Below are 15,667 nucleotides of genomic sequence, written 5' to 3' on the forward strand. Positions count from 1 at the left end.
TGGACAGAGGACCAGTGAGTCAGTGGTACTATACACAGAGACAAAATGCCTAGTACTTGGCTTGAAAATCAAGCAATAGCCAGAAAGAAAAAGGTAAGTGCCTCAAAGTCACTTGTGGAAAATATCGATAGGTAACCAAATTATTCCCCATGTCAGTCACAGGGGCACATACAAGTTACAGCCCTATTCCCTGATTTGCCTATGTCCTTCCAAAACCAGTTCCACATCTTAATAAGCTAAGCTATTGTGTTCTAGGAGATCTATACTAACTATGATGGCTGCTTCCATGCTGAGCAACCCTCAGATGACCTTTCCCAACTTCTCTAGTCCATGCTGAGGTAAATAAATCCACAGCAATCAAAAGACAGCTGCCTTATCTACTAAGAAGACAGGCCCTCTTCTGATCATCAACTCTACACCACTCCATACAGGGATCTATAACTGAAAACAACTGAATTGTTGTCTGTCTTCAACCCAGTCAGTAAAAGGATATTCCATCTCCATTCGAATGTCATCCAGCCGTCCCTTCAGGTCATAGGAATCTTCTTCTCCTTGTTCATCAAATACATTAAGCTGCACTCTCATATCTTCATTTTCAATCTCTCGAAGGTCCTGTCAACGTCAGAAATATAGGCCAGGGAACCCAGAAGTGCCTGATGCTGGCTAGAAACCCAAACCTTTCACCCTGTTTTTTTTGGTTTGTCTGGGCACGCTGCATGACCTGCTGTGGTTCCCCAAGCAGGAACTGAACCCAGGCCACAGCAGTAAAAGTCCTGAATCCTAACCAGTAGACCACCAGGGAACTCCCTCGACCTGGTTTTTAAACTGAAAATGGAAGTTATCCCAGGGATGGTGGGGCTATAGGAGCAGGAGGAACCAGCCCAGCCTTTCTAATGAAGAGCTACCTCTCACCTGCAACACTTGGTGCAGCCCCAAGCGCATCAGTTCACTTCGGATGTGAACTCGGAAGTCAAGTTCTTCAGCTGGTGTGATGAGAGCATTGATGAGCTGTAGGCATCCCACCTAAGATAAGAAAATTCAGCAGCTGTGTCAATGTTAACTCCTACAGATCAAGATCCATTCTCTTTACATGCATTCTGAGGCCCCCAAATATAACCTAGAAGATGCAGTACAAAAACGACAAAAATGATTTTCTGTTACAGCAAAATAACCTGGTTTAAACACAGGTCCAGAGAGCTCAGAGGTCTAAAGAATTCTGGGGATTTGAAAGTGTAATTTGTTCTAGGCCTTGGTTTTCCTAGCTTGTAAATAAATACCATGTCTTTTTCCATCTCATAATGAGGAAAACAGTTCTTTCTCTGCTTTTTAGAGAGAAGAGTAACCATTTTCCCTTCAGAAAGAACTCTGAAATATAAAATACATTGTTGGTAACCACTCCATGTCTTCTTTTAAAAGGTCAAATGAACTTCAGTCTTTCTATCTTGAATTCTACTTGTAGGCCGTTTCACAGGTATACATGCCTTGACAGCAATGGAGGTCCCACTTTTTAATCCATCCAGCAGCGGCTGAAAACGTTCCACCTCATCCATTTCAGCTCTTTCTGTCATCGCCTCCAAAACCCTTTCATTCCTGCCCAAGAGTGAGGAAAGGAAGAGAATTAGTCAGGTGCTCTGGTCAGGGAGATTACATGGGGGCACAGATCAGTTAGGAAACAGACAATATCAACATTCTGGATTTCTCATATTCTTCTTATTATCATATAGAGCAGAGGCCAGATCACCAGGAAACTAAGGACCATCTCTTCAGAAAAATGCACTCCCTAAAAATCCAGCCCTAGACTCCTATCCATATTTACCAAATTAAGACCCCTGTTCTAGGGCGTATAAACTGGACAACTCTTGGAGAGGCATTTAACAGTAACAGTTTTTAATGCCGGTAACATTGGCCTACTCCTAGAAAATCTACCCAACATAACTACATAAATATGAAATAATATATATAGTACAAAAAATACATGTATGTGTGCTCAGTCATGTCCAACTCTTTGCAGCCCCATGGACTGTAGCCCACCAGGCTCCTCCATCCATGGAATTTTCCAGGCAAGAATACTGGAGCAGGTTGCCATTTCCTACTCCAGGGTATCTTCCTGACCCAGGGGGAAGTGTCTCTAGCATCTCCTCATTGGCAGGTGGATTTACCACTTAGCACCTCCTTTCCTTAATTCTAAGATACCATCTTTTGGAGTGGCATGTATGTTATAACTTAGTATATTTGTCTACGCTAGAAAATGATGCATGAGACTGCACCACACCATTAACAGTGGTCACCTCTGCAGAACAGGGTTTGCCAAAGGGATGACATTGTTGAATTGTACTTCATATACTTCTGTGTTGTTTGGATTTTTTAAATAACCTTGTGTTACTTCTGAATTTTAAAAAATGTAAAAAGAAACCCTTGTCCTAGACAATACAGACATTACTGGAGATCTAGGAGGCATTCTGCTGTACCTTTGATAACCAGCAGTACATGCAGAACAGCCTCCATCTCTTAAAAAACATTCATAAATATTAAGATTCACAGTGTTCATGTAAGAAATGTAGTCTTACCTAATATTAAAGAGTAAGTGGACACCCAAGCAACTCAATATTCCTTAAGACTAAGGAAGATGATAAAAAAGAAAAAAGAGAAACCATTCCAGGCACATACATGTCCTCTGGCTGTGGCAGGATGCAGAGGGCAGACAGCAGCTTCGCAGCGTCAATCATCATGTTGGGAACCGCAGGATCCATGGCTCTGACCAGCAGCAGAATTCCTTCTTCTGTCTCCAACATGGTCTTGATTCCAAACTGGGAGAACAAAAACAGAAAAGGGAGGCTTAAAGATGAGAGCACCTAACCAGGGACAAGTTTACGAGTTGTTATGGGTTGAATGGCGTTCCTCCCAAAATCCGTATGTTGAAGCCCTAACCCCTAGTACCTGAGATTGTAACCATATTTAGAAATAGGGTCACAGGCAGATGTAGTCAGTTAGATTACCATTAGGTCAGATTAGAGTAGCTGCTGCTGCTGCTAAGTCGCTTCAGTCGTGTCCGACTCTGTGCAACCCCACAGACAGCCCACTAGGCTCCCCCGTCCCTGCGATTCTCCAGGCAAGAACACTGGAGTGGGTTGCCATTTCCTTCTCCAATGCATGCAAGTGAAAAGTGAAAGTGAAGTCGCTCAGTCGTGTCCGACTCTTCGTGACCCCATGGACTACAGCCCACCAGGCTCCTCTGTCCATGGGATTTTCCAGGCAAGAGTACTGGAGTGGGGTGCCATCACCTTCTCCAGACTAGAGTAGGGTGGGTCCTTAACCCAATATAACTATTGTCTTTATAAAAAGAGGAAATGTAGGCAAACAGTGAGAACACCATGTGAACTCAAAGACAGAGACTGGGTGATGTATATAAAGTCAAGGAATCTCAAAGCTTACCAGCAAGACACCAGAAGCTAGGAGAAAAGCATGGGACACACCCTCCCTTGCAGCCTTCAGAAGAAACCAATCTTGTTGACACCTTGATCTTGGACTTACAGCCTTTAGAGTTGTGAGGTAAATGAACTTCTGTTGTTTAAGACACCTGGTTGGTAGTACTGTGTTTTAGCAACCCTAGCAAACTAACAATAGGATAGAACACGTTTCCCAAAATAGCTAAACAGAAATGAGCATAGAAAAAATAATTTTCCAGCAGACACAACAAGTAATGTTCAAAATTCGCCAAGCCAGGCTTCAATAATACGTGAATCGTGAACTTCCAGATGTTCAAGCTGGTTTTAGAAAAGGCAGAGGAACTAGAGATAAAAATGCCAACATCCGTTAGATCACTGAAAAACCAAGAGAGTTCCAGAAAAACATCTATTTCTGCTTTATTGACTATGCCAAAGCCTTTGACTGTGTGGATCACAATAAACTGTGGAAAATTCTGAAAGAGATGGGAATACCAGACTACCTGACCTGCCTCTTGAGAAATCTGTATGCAGGTTAGGAAGCAAGTTAGAACTGGACATGGAACAACATACTGGTTCCAAATAGGAAAAGGAGTACGTCAAGGCTGTATATTGTCACCCTGCTTATTTAACTTATATGCAGAGTACATCATGAGAAACACTGGGATGGATGAAACACAAGCTGGAATCAAGACTGCCAGGAGAAATATCAATAACCTCAGATATGCAGATGACACCACTCTGATGGCAGAAAGTGAAGAAGAACTAAAGAGCCTCTTGATGAAAGTGAAAGAGGAGAGTGAAAAAGTTGGCTTAAAGCTCAACATTCAGAAAACAAAGATCATGGCATCCGGGCCCATCACTTCATGGCAAATAGATGGAGAAACAGTGGAAACAGTGGCAGACTATTTTCTTGGGCTCCAAAATCACTGCAGATGGTGACTGCAGCCATGAAATTAAAAGATGCTTACTCCTTGGAAGAAAGTTATGACCAACCTAGACAGCATATTAAAAAGCAGACACATTACTTTGCCAACAAAATCTGTCTAGTCAAGGCTATGGTTTTTCCAGTAGTCATGTATGGATGTGAGAGCTGGACTATAAAAAAGCTGAGTGCAGAAGAATTGATGCTTTTGAACTGTGGTGTTGAGGAAGACTCTTGAGAGTCCCGTGGACTGCAAGGAGATCCAACCAGTCAATCCTAAAGGAAATCAGTCCTGAATATTCATTGGAAGGACTGATGTTGAAACTGAAACTCCAATACTTTGGCCACCTGATGCGAACAGCTGACTTATTCGAAAAGATCCTGAGGCTGGGAAAGATTGATGGCAGGAGGAGAAGGGGATGACAGAGGATGAGATGATTGGATGGCATCACCGACCCAATGGACATGAGTTTGAGTAAACTCCAGGAGTTGGTGATGGACAGGGAAGTGCTGTAGTTCATGAGGTTGCAAAGGGTCAGACACGACTGAGCAACTGAACTGAGCAGACACAACAGAATTCTATGTCTTCCAAGAATAAAAACTGACTCTTATGTTTCTTTTTCAATGCCCCAGAAGCCAATGGAGTAATTATAGTAAAATTAAACAGTCAGGAAGACAGATTTGCACTCAGGAACAAATCATTGAAGGCTCCCTAGGTTTAAATACTAAACAGACAGGAAAAAAAAAGAAAGGAAATATTCTACAGTACGAACATACAGGGGACAAAACAATAAAGCAGAGAATAAAGTAAACCCTCCAAAAATTAATAACTGCAGGTCAGGAAATCCAATAATTAACAAAAGTATAAACAGAAGAAGAAAATTAAGCCTTTCCTCTGAAATAGACATTACAACTGAGGAAAAAGATACATAAGAGTATGTGTATGTGGTAATCAAAAGTTATGATACTAAAAGGGAAAGCTAGAAGCCTTGAATCTTGTATTTCTAGGTCCTTCTTTTTTGAGTTTGCCAATAGAAGAGCAAGAACAGGGGTCATGATGGGAGTCAGAATGAGAATGGGAACAATCTTACCTTGTTATTCATAAAAGCTTTCAAGCAGCGAATGATCTCATGCTTGTTACGGCTGTCGTAGCCTCTGTGTGTAGAAGACATAATTAGTGAAGTCCTTTTATTCTACACCTCTCTCCCACTGACTTTTCAATTATAAACAAGGGTCTTATAAATACTCCCAACTAGTAGTTAAGTAAATTCTAGCACATAGCATTTTGTCCTAAAACACTGGCAAAAAGAGATAGCTGAAAAAAAGAACCACGGGCTAATCCTCTCATTAACCAAGAATTTAGTATTATATTAAAATCTCCCCTTTAACTTCTAGTAGGCTCCTAAGGGCTAAATTCTATCACAATAGCATCCCATCTATTACTGCTTGCCTCATCTACACCAAAGGTTTCAAGTCTGTACTTTCAGGAAGGCCCAGGACCTGTGTTTTGCTTTGGAAAGATCCGGGGAAGTAGAGAAACCATACTGGGTCAGGTTGGCTTCAAGAAAGCCTAACCTAAGTCAGTACAAGAATTGTTTCAACCCTGAAGACTATCATAAAGTTAGTCTCAAACTGATCACACATATTTCCAAATGAGATATGACCCAGACCAGATCACGGGAGAGCTTTGGACTAATCAGACCCTATTTCCAGACTGGATAAGAATCTTTGCTGGCAGACTCACAATCATATGTGATATATACTGAGAAATTTAAGTTCCTCTTCCTTTTCCCGTACCTATAATCATTATTCATCCTCCAGTAACCGCCACGATAAACCCCATTCTCAGCTAACATATAATGTCCTAGTCCTAACTTATTTCCTCCTTTACAGCGAATAGCCAATTCCTCTACTACCCTCCACCTAGAAGATGACAAGACTTGGAAGTCCTCACCCAGCAGTCTCCTCCTTCTCATCATGAAGTCGTTTAAGGATGTCCAATAAGGAGGCCAGGCCCTCAGCACCAAATGTTTGGACCCAACTGTTAGGAACAAAGACAATGCAATATCAAATCAATATATTCTTATCCACCAAAATAAAGTGTATCCTGGCAACTTCTTACTCCCAATCCAGAACACTGTCATACTTCCCTGATTCCTCGGATTTCTAATCCCCACTAGTGAATTCTACGGTGGGCTCTTACTCCTATTTCCACCTGAGAATCCTCACCTGACAGGGTTGTTGTTGAGGGAGACACGAAGGGACTCCAGGCAGCTAAGCAGAGACATATCCCGCAAGCCTGACCTCAACTCCTGAATGTACATCATGGCTGACCTAGAGCTCTCCTTCTGGTTCATGCCCTGCAAAGAAGCAAATAGAGGTCAGCAAACACTGGACTCAGTCATAAATTGGACTAGTATTAGTTAATACCATTTAAACAGTATGAGGGCAGACATCCATCATACATAGAACAGAACCATGAGATTCAGGATTTCCTTCCCATTACTCATACATACTTTATGATGATTGAATTAGGCAGAAGTATATAAGAAAAGTAACTCAAATGAGGGTAAAAAATAAGTAGTTTACATAAAAGAATGAAATGGAACTGACGTGGACATAAAATGTTCTATGAAAGTAGCAAAACAAACATGGCCAAGATAAGGGGCACAGTCTCCCATGTCATGGGTACCTGCCCCAGGACTCACAGCCTTGGAGGTGTGCAAGTACTGGGACACCATCTCTCTCTTGATGATAATGTCCTTCTCCCTCAAAGGTTGCTGTTTCTCCTCGTTCAGGTTCATATCCAGCTAGTGGCAGGAGAAAAAAGGGAGAAAATTGCTTTGAATTCCTTACAAGTTTGAGTGTTTAATATTTAGTATACTTAGTGAAGAGATGAACACACTAAATGCTTACTGAATAAAGAAATTTTCCTGACCCCTAGAGACTTAAGCTATCATAGATGATAGGAATTCCTCAGGGATAAATATGCTTAACATTTTAGTATAAATCCCAACAGACATTTTTATATACATACACTTAAATTTTCTCCTAACAAAAATGGACTCTCAATACAGAGGGAAAACTTACTTTGTATTATTGAAAGAAAAACAAACAAAGCATTAATATTTTCTGCACTTGGGATGGACTTTAGTAATTTCTTCAGGCTGAAGCACTGGACCACTGGCACCATTCAAACACCAGCAAAATCTGTGCCACTCTAGGCCTAAATACCAATTATTCCTGGTTAACTAAGTCCCTGGACAAACTCCTCCATGAAGAACAAACTGGAAGCTGACAAATTCCCTCAACAGACATAATCTGGAGTGTGTTATCAGGAGAAAGGCTCTGCTTGAGCCTGTTACATATGAAACCATCTGTTTGACCCTCCTATCTCTGTGAGCAGAAGTTCAACCCTAACAAGTCCAGAATATTATTTAAAATGGGAACGTATAGGAGGGAAAAAGTGGAAATATTCAATTTCTTCTCCATGTGTATGTGTGTGATGTGTGAAGGAATCACCACCACCAAACCGTAATAGCAATCTGACTTTTTTCTGACTCAATTTCTGGTGCTTTCTTCCTCCTTTTATAGATAAACTGAACAGAAAATTGCAAAATAGTGGCCCTGAGGCTGAATCAGACCCAAAGATGAAGTATTCTTTGTCTTCTAAAATTTCTAAGTATGCTTTGTCTTCTAAAAATTTCAACATTTTAAATTTGAGAGACTTCATAAAAAACGTGAATTTCTAGCACCAAGGGATACAATCAGCAAGTTTAAGATTATAGAAAACTGTAAAAGTCAAACAGCTTCTTTAAGAAACTTTTTATAGCAATAGGAAGGATAAAAGGAAGAAAATCTGTAGTTCAAACGAAACTTAGGAGAATATTACAATGGACTCTATCTGGAATCGTGGCTTGAATAAACAAAAAAAATTTTTTCATGACCTTATTAGGGAAATCTGAATGCTGGCTATTTGTTTTTTTAAAAACAATGTTTGTTGTTTTTTTTAAAAGGTACAGATTTTTGGCTTCCTGAAAAATAGAAACATCTGGCACTACTGGGCTAGCATTCCCAACAGGAATGCTACAAAACCTGGAAGTGAATTGTGGCTGGCTTTTAACAAAAACACCAAATGTTCTTCATTTCACTGTAGTCTCCTTTCCTTTTTATCATCTCTTATGTAGCCTTTGGGGGATTCCCTAGTGGCTCAGATGGTAAAGCATCTGCCCGCAATGTGGGAGACCCAGGTTCGATCCCTGGGTCGGGAAGATCCCCTGGAGAAGGAAATGGCAACCCACTCCAGTATTCTTGCCTAGAAAATCCCATGGATGGAGGATATAGTCCATGGGGTCGCAAAGAGTCGGACACGACTGAGCAACTTCACTTTCACTATGTAGCCCTAACTTATTTATGCTACCTCCCCTTGCCCTGAAGACATCTATATTTGCAATCCAAAGCCCCTAAGAGATTGTCTTGAAAGATCATACTCTTAGACTCCTAACACACTTGGATTATTATGAGACAAACTGAAAGCTTCAGTGAAAAGCAATAATAGTAGTACTGGTTGAGGGTTTACTACCACAGGTGCCAGGCCCTGTATTAAGGGTTTTAAACCCATGCTTTTAACTTAGTTAGACTTGCCACTAGTCTCTAATTGAAGCTGAGATTGTAAATGCAAGATAATCCATAGGTCTCATGAAACCGTATAAGCATGTACTCAAAACTTTGCAACACTTAGCACTAGTGGACATTCACTGAGTGTCCTCACTCAGAGCGGCAAAGTCAGTGTCATCCATGCACAGTTTATTACTGAACTGACCTCAGCCCCAATCTTTAAAGGTCTTCTAGTGATAACAACATCAGAATTCTCTTTCCATATTTACCACTAAACAGAAGACCTTGGGCAAATGATACCTCTCCACATCTCCAAAGTTTCTGCTTTGTAGAGATTTTGTTGTGAATGTTTTAAATCTTTATCAACTCTGGCTGTCATCACACTACCACATGAGTTGGCCCATTCACTCTATATCTTTGTGGCTTAAGTGCTGCTGGGCTAAAGGAGACTAACAAAGTGGTCAGTGATCAGATATTTCTAAGCCTAATTCACAGATTCCAATCTACGGATTGGTGCCTGTATATTTAGTCCCTTCATTAATGGAGCTGCTATTAAGTTCTCTGTTAAACCTAGAGGGGTTTTTTTTTGTAACTAAGGGCTAGTTAAGGAGGGCTGTGCATGAAAAAGGGCCCAATATGCCTATAAATGGAGAAGGAAATGGCAACCCACTCCAGTATTCTTGCCTGGGCAATCCCATAGACAGAGAAGCCTGGCAGGTACAGTTCAGGAGGTCTCAAAGAGTCGGACACGACTTAGTGACTGAACAACAAACATGCCCATAAAAGCATTTTCAAGAAGAAGCAATGTTTTGAGGTCGGGAACTTACCAGCATCTGTTCAAAGAGTACTAGAACTTGCTCATCTGAAACATCTTGCAATGACTGTGCTGTAGGATCATCCCCATAAAATGCAGAAGAATTTCTATGAGCAGAATTGGGCTTTTCTTTCTCCTTCTTACTTCTTATGCTGGTAAATCTCTCCAGCTGAGAAAGAGAAAAAAGTATTAGCAGTGACCCATTTTTATTTACACAACAAACCATACCTCAAATAGCCTCTAGCCTCTTATTCACCCATGGTTCCTTTGGTTTGTGGACAGTTCCAAGGCTCTTCTGACATGACAAAGAGAAACCAGTCTTTCCTGTATCTAATTTACTACACTGACTCTGTACTCTCACCTTCATCCAAAGATAAGAGGAATGAAATACTAAAATTTGGAACCTGTCTAAAAAAGAGAACTTTGCTCTTTAGCTCCTTTGCCATTTCTAAGCCCTCGAGCAACACAGAACTGAAAGCACCTCACATGTGGCGTGCTCAGTAAAATGCCCTCTGTTTCCCTCTAGCTATCCAATAACAACTGTGGCCAGATCCTCAGAGGACCTCTCCCTTCGAGAGAGAAGTCTGATCATGCTTTTGATACAAGTTATATACAAGAAACAAGGAAATGACTTAAAACCAGGAACCATTGTTATTTCTTTCTTCTGTACACTCCATAGCACTTGTATTATGCAAGCAGCAAAAGTTCAAAATATATTCTCCAAAATCCTTTTCACAAAGAAAATAATCTATTGTACTTCAGGCTTCAGGGCTATATATGCCATCTCTCTGTCAACCAACCTCAATCATTCCTCAAACCACAAGGACAGGTGTTCAATTCAAAAAGAGCTACCGATAAACTGCAGCTTATCGGCACTACCTGTTTGAAAATAACAGTTAGTATCTGCAAGCATTCTGGGGTTCCAATGAAATGAGTGACATCCAGACAGCAAGTCAGCTTGGAGTTTAAAGAACATGCCTAACCTTGGAAGTCAGTGAATGTGCCAGGGAAATGCATGCAATAAATCAAACAGAGCAAAGAGTTAGAGAAAAGCTTTGGGAGGCCCTGAGAGTAGAACCCATATCACATTTATAAGTTATAGAAAGTCAAAGTTATTGCAACTGGCAAATACCATAGTGTAGGAAATGAGCCATGCACATGCTGAACAAAATTTCCTTACCTCATCTGCCATGAGTCTCTTCAGAGTCTAGGAACAGGAAAAAGGAAGGAGAAGAAAGGGAAGAGAAATCAGTGAAATGCCAGGAAACTTCCTAAACACCAGATGGACTGGGGAAAAAAAGAGGAGAAGACAAGTTGAAAGGATCTAGGCTCCTTCCTACAAGCTAGATTTCTGCCATACTCCTTAGCACATTCCCTTAGGTAAGGGGCAGGAGGAGTTTTAAGATCACTAACATATAATAACCCTTTTGGGGAAAAGAGGTGGAGAACTAAAAAAACTCTAAATCAGATGACCAATAAACCTATGAAATGTGTTCAACTTCATTAGTAAACAAGGAAATGCAGGCCAAAACCACAACAAGATTATCATTTTACACTCAAGACTGGCAAAAATGTTCATGTGTGTCTAGTCACAGAGTTGCAGGAGCTCTTACACACTGTTGGTGTAATGTAAATTGTTACGGCCACTTTGGAAAACACAATGGAAAACAGAATCTAGTAAAGTGAAAATATGCAGCTATATCACAACTCAACACAACAGTTTCTATAAATCTACCTTTCCTTCAGAAAGTTGCACTTACATAGCAGGCTGAGTATAACAAGAATGTTCACAGCAACGCTGTAATATCTAAAACAGAGGACAATCCAAACAGCCACCTGGAGTAGAATGGGTGAACTGGTACCATGGTACACTGGGAAATAAGTACGTGCAGAAAGTGAATGAACACACAGCTATTCACAATATAAAAGTGAACGTATTATTTCTTTTACATTGAGATGAAAAACATGCAAAATTAAATTATATTATCTAGCATGTACAATCATAAAGAGAATGATTACCACAAATGGCAAAACAATGGTTACCTGGGGTGGGTGGAAGAATAATGACTGTAGAAAGGGATGGGGGCTTCAGGGGTGCTTACAATAATATTCTATTTCTTGATATGAATGATGGATACATGGATGTTCTGTTTATAACTTTTCTGTATGTTTTATATTCTCTTCTCTTCTGTACGTATACTGTACTTTACCCAAAAAAGTCTGATTCAAGCAGGTACAGGAAAGCAGGAATTCTTCATTCTAATACTTAGTTTTAAACCAGGGATTTCCCTGGAGGTCCAGTGGTTAAGACTATGCCTTCCAATGCAGGGGACATGGGTTCAATTCCTGGTTGGGGACCAAGATGCCGCATGCCACTGAGTGCAGCCAAAAACATTTTTTAATCTTATTTTTGCTGTTCTTAGAAGAGTATAGTAAATGCCTCTTGAGTAACATTCTTCAACTAATGAAGAAGTATTTGACACTGCCACAAAATTATTCTACTAACCTTTTTACAGACAAGAAAAATCTATGTCATTATACTCATGTGCCCGATGTCAAGAGTTTAGTTAAATCCCATGTAAACTGTGAATTTTAACTTTGCCCTCCACAGTCCAGAGGAGGTCAACCTCCTGCTGATGGAATGCTAATCACTCACCCAAAACCCTAAGAACTTTGCTCAATGTCCATGGAATCTGAAGCTACGTTGTGTGTGCACTGCTCACTGGGCAGCCAAGGCAGAAGGATCACGAGGCAGAGACCGCAACACCAGGGAGACTCACAGTTCCTTTTGTCATCGCTCTGGGTCGCCTGACACAGAGGTGAAACAAGCCACACAAAGGGTGAGTGTTTATAGTCAGGTTGCCACTACCAAGGTTACACTTCCTAGAGCAAGTGCTTCCAGTCCAGAACCTTGTCCTCCAAACTCAAAATGTTCCGTCAGAACCAAACAACAACCGAAACAATTCTGGGAGGGATATAACATAGATAACAGAACCTGGGTCTAATGAATCAGTGCCAGCTGGACTCTTCATAGCTTCAGGTTAAGTTAAAGAACAGGAAACCAGCAACTTGTTTTTTCTGTCTGCAGACTCATTTCTCTTCCCTCCATCCTAGTGGTATGATCTGTCGTTTGATTTACTGTAATAGCCTCCTAACTCATGTCCCTTCCTTCACTCTCATCTGCCCAACACAAAATCCATGCTCTACACTAAATCCAAGAGTGCTGCTGCTGCTGCTAAGTCGCTTTAGTCGTGTCTGACTCTGTGCGACCCCACAGACAGCAGCCCACTAGGCTCCTCTGTCCCTGGGATTCTCCAGGCAAGAACACTGGAGTGGGTTGCCATTTCCTACTCCAATGAGTAATTGTTCTAAAATGTCGAGCTGTCTGGGTTATTTCTCATTTAAAACCTTGCAATAGTTTCCTACTGCCCTTGGGTTAAGATCCGAGTTCCTTAGCATCGCATAGGACACTTCTGACTTCTCTGTCTTGACTCATCTCTCAACAAGCCCTCTACCTCAAACCCTATCTTCTGGGCATCCTGAACTCATTGCAAGTCCACAGACAGATCACGCTGTCTCACCACTGCAAACTTTCTCTAGGCTGCTGCTTCCCTCTGTGGAGACTGTGCTTTCAAGGCTAGCTCCAACAGGCCCTACGGGATGACACCTCCTCTAACTGGAAAGGTGCCTCTCCTTGTGTTTCTACAGAAATAGGTACTTGCCTGCCTCACAGCACTACAAGTGGATTACAACTGTATTTTGATTGTCTGTCTCCTCTAGCTATTTCCAGACTAAGTTCCTTCAGGGCAGAGCCTAAGATTCAGTCATTGTATCACCTATGAACAAAGACCATAATTTGGGGCTGCTCTCCTAAAATCCCAATCCCTGGAGATTTGTTCCACCTTTTCATTGCATCGGTGAAGAAACCAAAGCCCAGACAGATGGAGTAAATCACTGAGGTCATATAAGGGCAAGCTGGGTATGGAACTCTGGTCTCCAGATAGCCCTAAACCTTTGCATTCCCCAAATTCTTGTCTTGTTCCCATTTAATGCCCACTAACTGTTGTTGCTTTTAGACACACAAAAGTAAACATCTGTTTTCTTAAAAAGGAAGAAACCAGTCTCCTTAGATTTCCTTGGTGCATCATTAGAAACAGGTTAATTCCTTTAAAAAAAGTATCCATGTTTTAGTGCTCGATTTGAGTAAGGACAGCAAAACTGATCCATGTATTTTCTCAACTACTCCCAACAGAGGGCAGCATCTACCAGCAAAGTGAATCACAGTACAGGCAAAATTCTGTTTCAGAACCCAAGAGAACACCCAAACTGTAAGCTCAGCTCTATTACTGAAATGGAACCTGCTGCTACAGTATATTGAGCGTGTATTAATTTACTTATTTAATGTTACATGTGTTTTCCTTGAGGATCTTACAGTTTACAAATGGTAAGCTTTGTGAGGTTTTTTCCCTAATTGTATCATTAACTGTTTTGTGAATTTTCTAAGATATATAACATGCTTTGTGGATTCTCTGAGGTAGTTAACATGAGGTTCCTAGCTCATGAAAAGTAAGAATGACTAAAAATAGTGGAGTCCTAGAAAAATGCTACTGGAGCTGTATTTATGCATTATGCCCCAGAAGTTCAAGCTTTGTGATGATCTCTAATGATCCCACCTATTTCTTTATGCCTCTATGCTCATCTTTTCCCTTGTTTGCTATCAATTATTTTCTGCCTTCAAACTACAAACCCTTACTGCACTAAATATTTCATCTTCCTGCCTCTCCTACCAAGTCTTCTACTGAAGCTATATACTAAAACCTTTAACTACAAATACAGATACTGAAGGAAGCATAAATACAGAATGAAAAAATTTTAACATATCAAAATCTGCTCATGAATAATACATCCAGGTAAAAGAGAGTAAGCTGAATTAAATTTCCCCCCTTTTTGAAATCTTTCTACATCTACAGAAAAGGAATTTTTAGGGGGAAAAAAAAAAGAAAGGAGCCTACAAGGTTGGGAAGAACAAGAAAAGCATAATTATAACCAAACTTTTGAAGCTGGGACTAAGACTCAACAGATCTAAGAAAAATGAGCCCTAAACCTGACGAAGGAAAAGCTAATAACTATCCAGACTGTACTTAGAAATCCTAAACAGGCTCAGGAATTAGCAGCACCAGGTATAATACTTACAGAAATGAGCAGCTGGAGGAGAGGGAAGCCAAAAATAAGATTGGTTTGAAGGCTGTTTAAGAAGCAGTTTACATAGCTCAGTTGGTAAAGAATCCGCCTGCCATGCAGGAAAACCCGGTTGGATTCCTGGGTCGGGAAGATCCGCTGGAGAAGGGATAAGCTACCCACTCCAGTATTCTTGGGCTTCCCTTGTGGCTCAGCTGGTAAAGAATCTGACTGAAATGCGGGAGACCTGGGTTTGATCCCTGGGTTGGGAAGATCTCCTGAAGAAGGGAAAGGCTACCCACTCCAGTATTCTGGCCTAGAGAATTCCATGGACTGTGTAGTCCATGGGGTCGCAAACAGTCGGACACAACTGAGTGACTTTCACTTTTCACTTATAGAAGCAGTTGGACCTGTAGATCCTCCCATTATCCCTAAAGCACCTCCCCTCATGCCATCAGGAGACTACCCTCCCTTGCTGCTGCTGCTGCTAAGTCGCTTCAGTCGTGTCTGACTCTGTGCGACCCCATAGAGGGTAGCCCACCAAGCTCCTGCATCCCTGGGATTCTCCAGGCAAGAACACTGGAGTGGGTTGCCATTTCCTTCTCCAATGCATGAAAGTGAAAAGTGAAAGTCAAGTAGCTCAGTCGTGTCAACTCTTCTCGACCCCATGGACTGCAGCCTACCAGGCTC

General features: G+C 41.2%; 1 protein-coding gene across 1 annotated transcript in view; it reads right to left on the reverse strand.

Moving 5' to 3' along the window:
• DIAPH1 (diaphanous related formin 1) overlaps nucleotides 1-15,667 on the reverse strand; it is a 54,308-nt gene that overhangs the window by 12,835 nt on the left and 25,806 nt on the right. Inside the window, exons 2-11 of the mRNA XM_061423784.1 lie at nucleotides 10,980-11,006; nucleotides 9,813-9,968; nucleotides 7,077-7,178; nucleotides 6,598-6,728; nucleotides 6,323-6,409; nucleotides 5,460-5,523; nucleotides 2,668-2,807; nucleotides 1,482-1,590; nucleotides 913-1,023; nucleotides 494-612 (exon numbers count right to left, since the gene is read on the reverse strand). Coding sequence (XP_061279768.1) covers nucleotides 494-612; nucleotides 913-1,023; nucleotides 1,482-1,590; nucleotides 2,668-2,807; nucleotides 5,460-5,523; nucleotides 6,323-6,409; nucleotides 6,598-6,728; nucleotides 7,077-7,178; nucleotides 9,813-9,968; nucleotides 10,980-11,006 — 1,046 coding nt within the window. The remainder of the gene's footprint in view (nucleotides 1-493; nucleotides 613-912; nucleotides 1,024-1,481; nucleotides 1,591-2,667; nucleotides 2,808-5,459; nucleotides 5,524-6,322; nucleotides 6,410-6,597; nucleotides 6,729-7,076; nucleotides 7,179-9,812; nucleotides 9,969-10,979; nucleotides 11,007-15,667) is intronic.

This window comes from Bos javanicus, chromosome 7 (genome assembly GCF_032452875.1).
Source record: "Bos javanicus breed banteng chromosome 7, ARS-OSU_banteng_1.0, whole genome shotgun sequence".
NCBI lineage: Eukaryota > Metazoa > Chordata > Mammalia > Artiodactyla > Bovidae > Bos > Bos javanicus.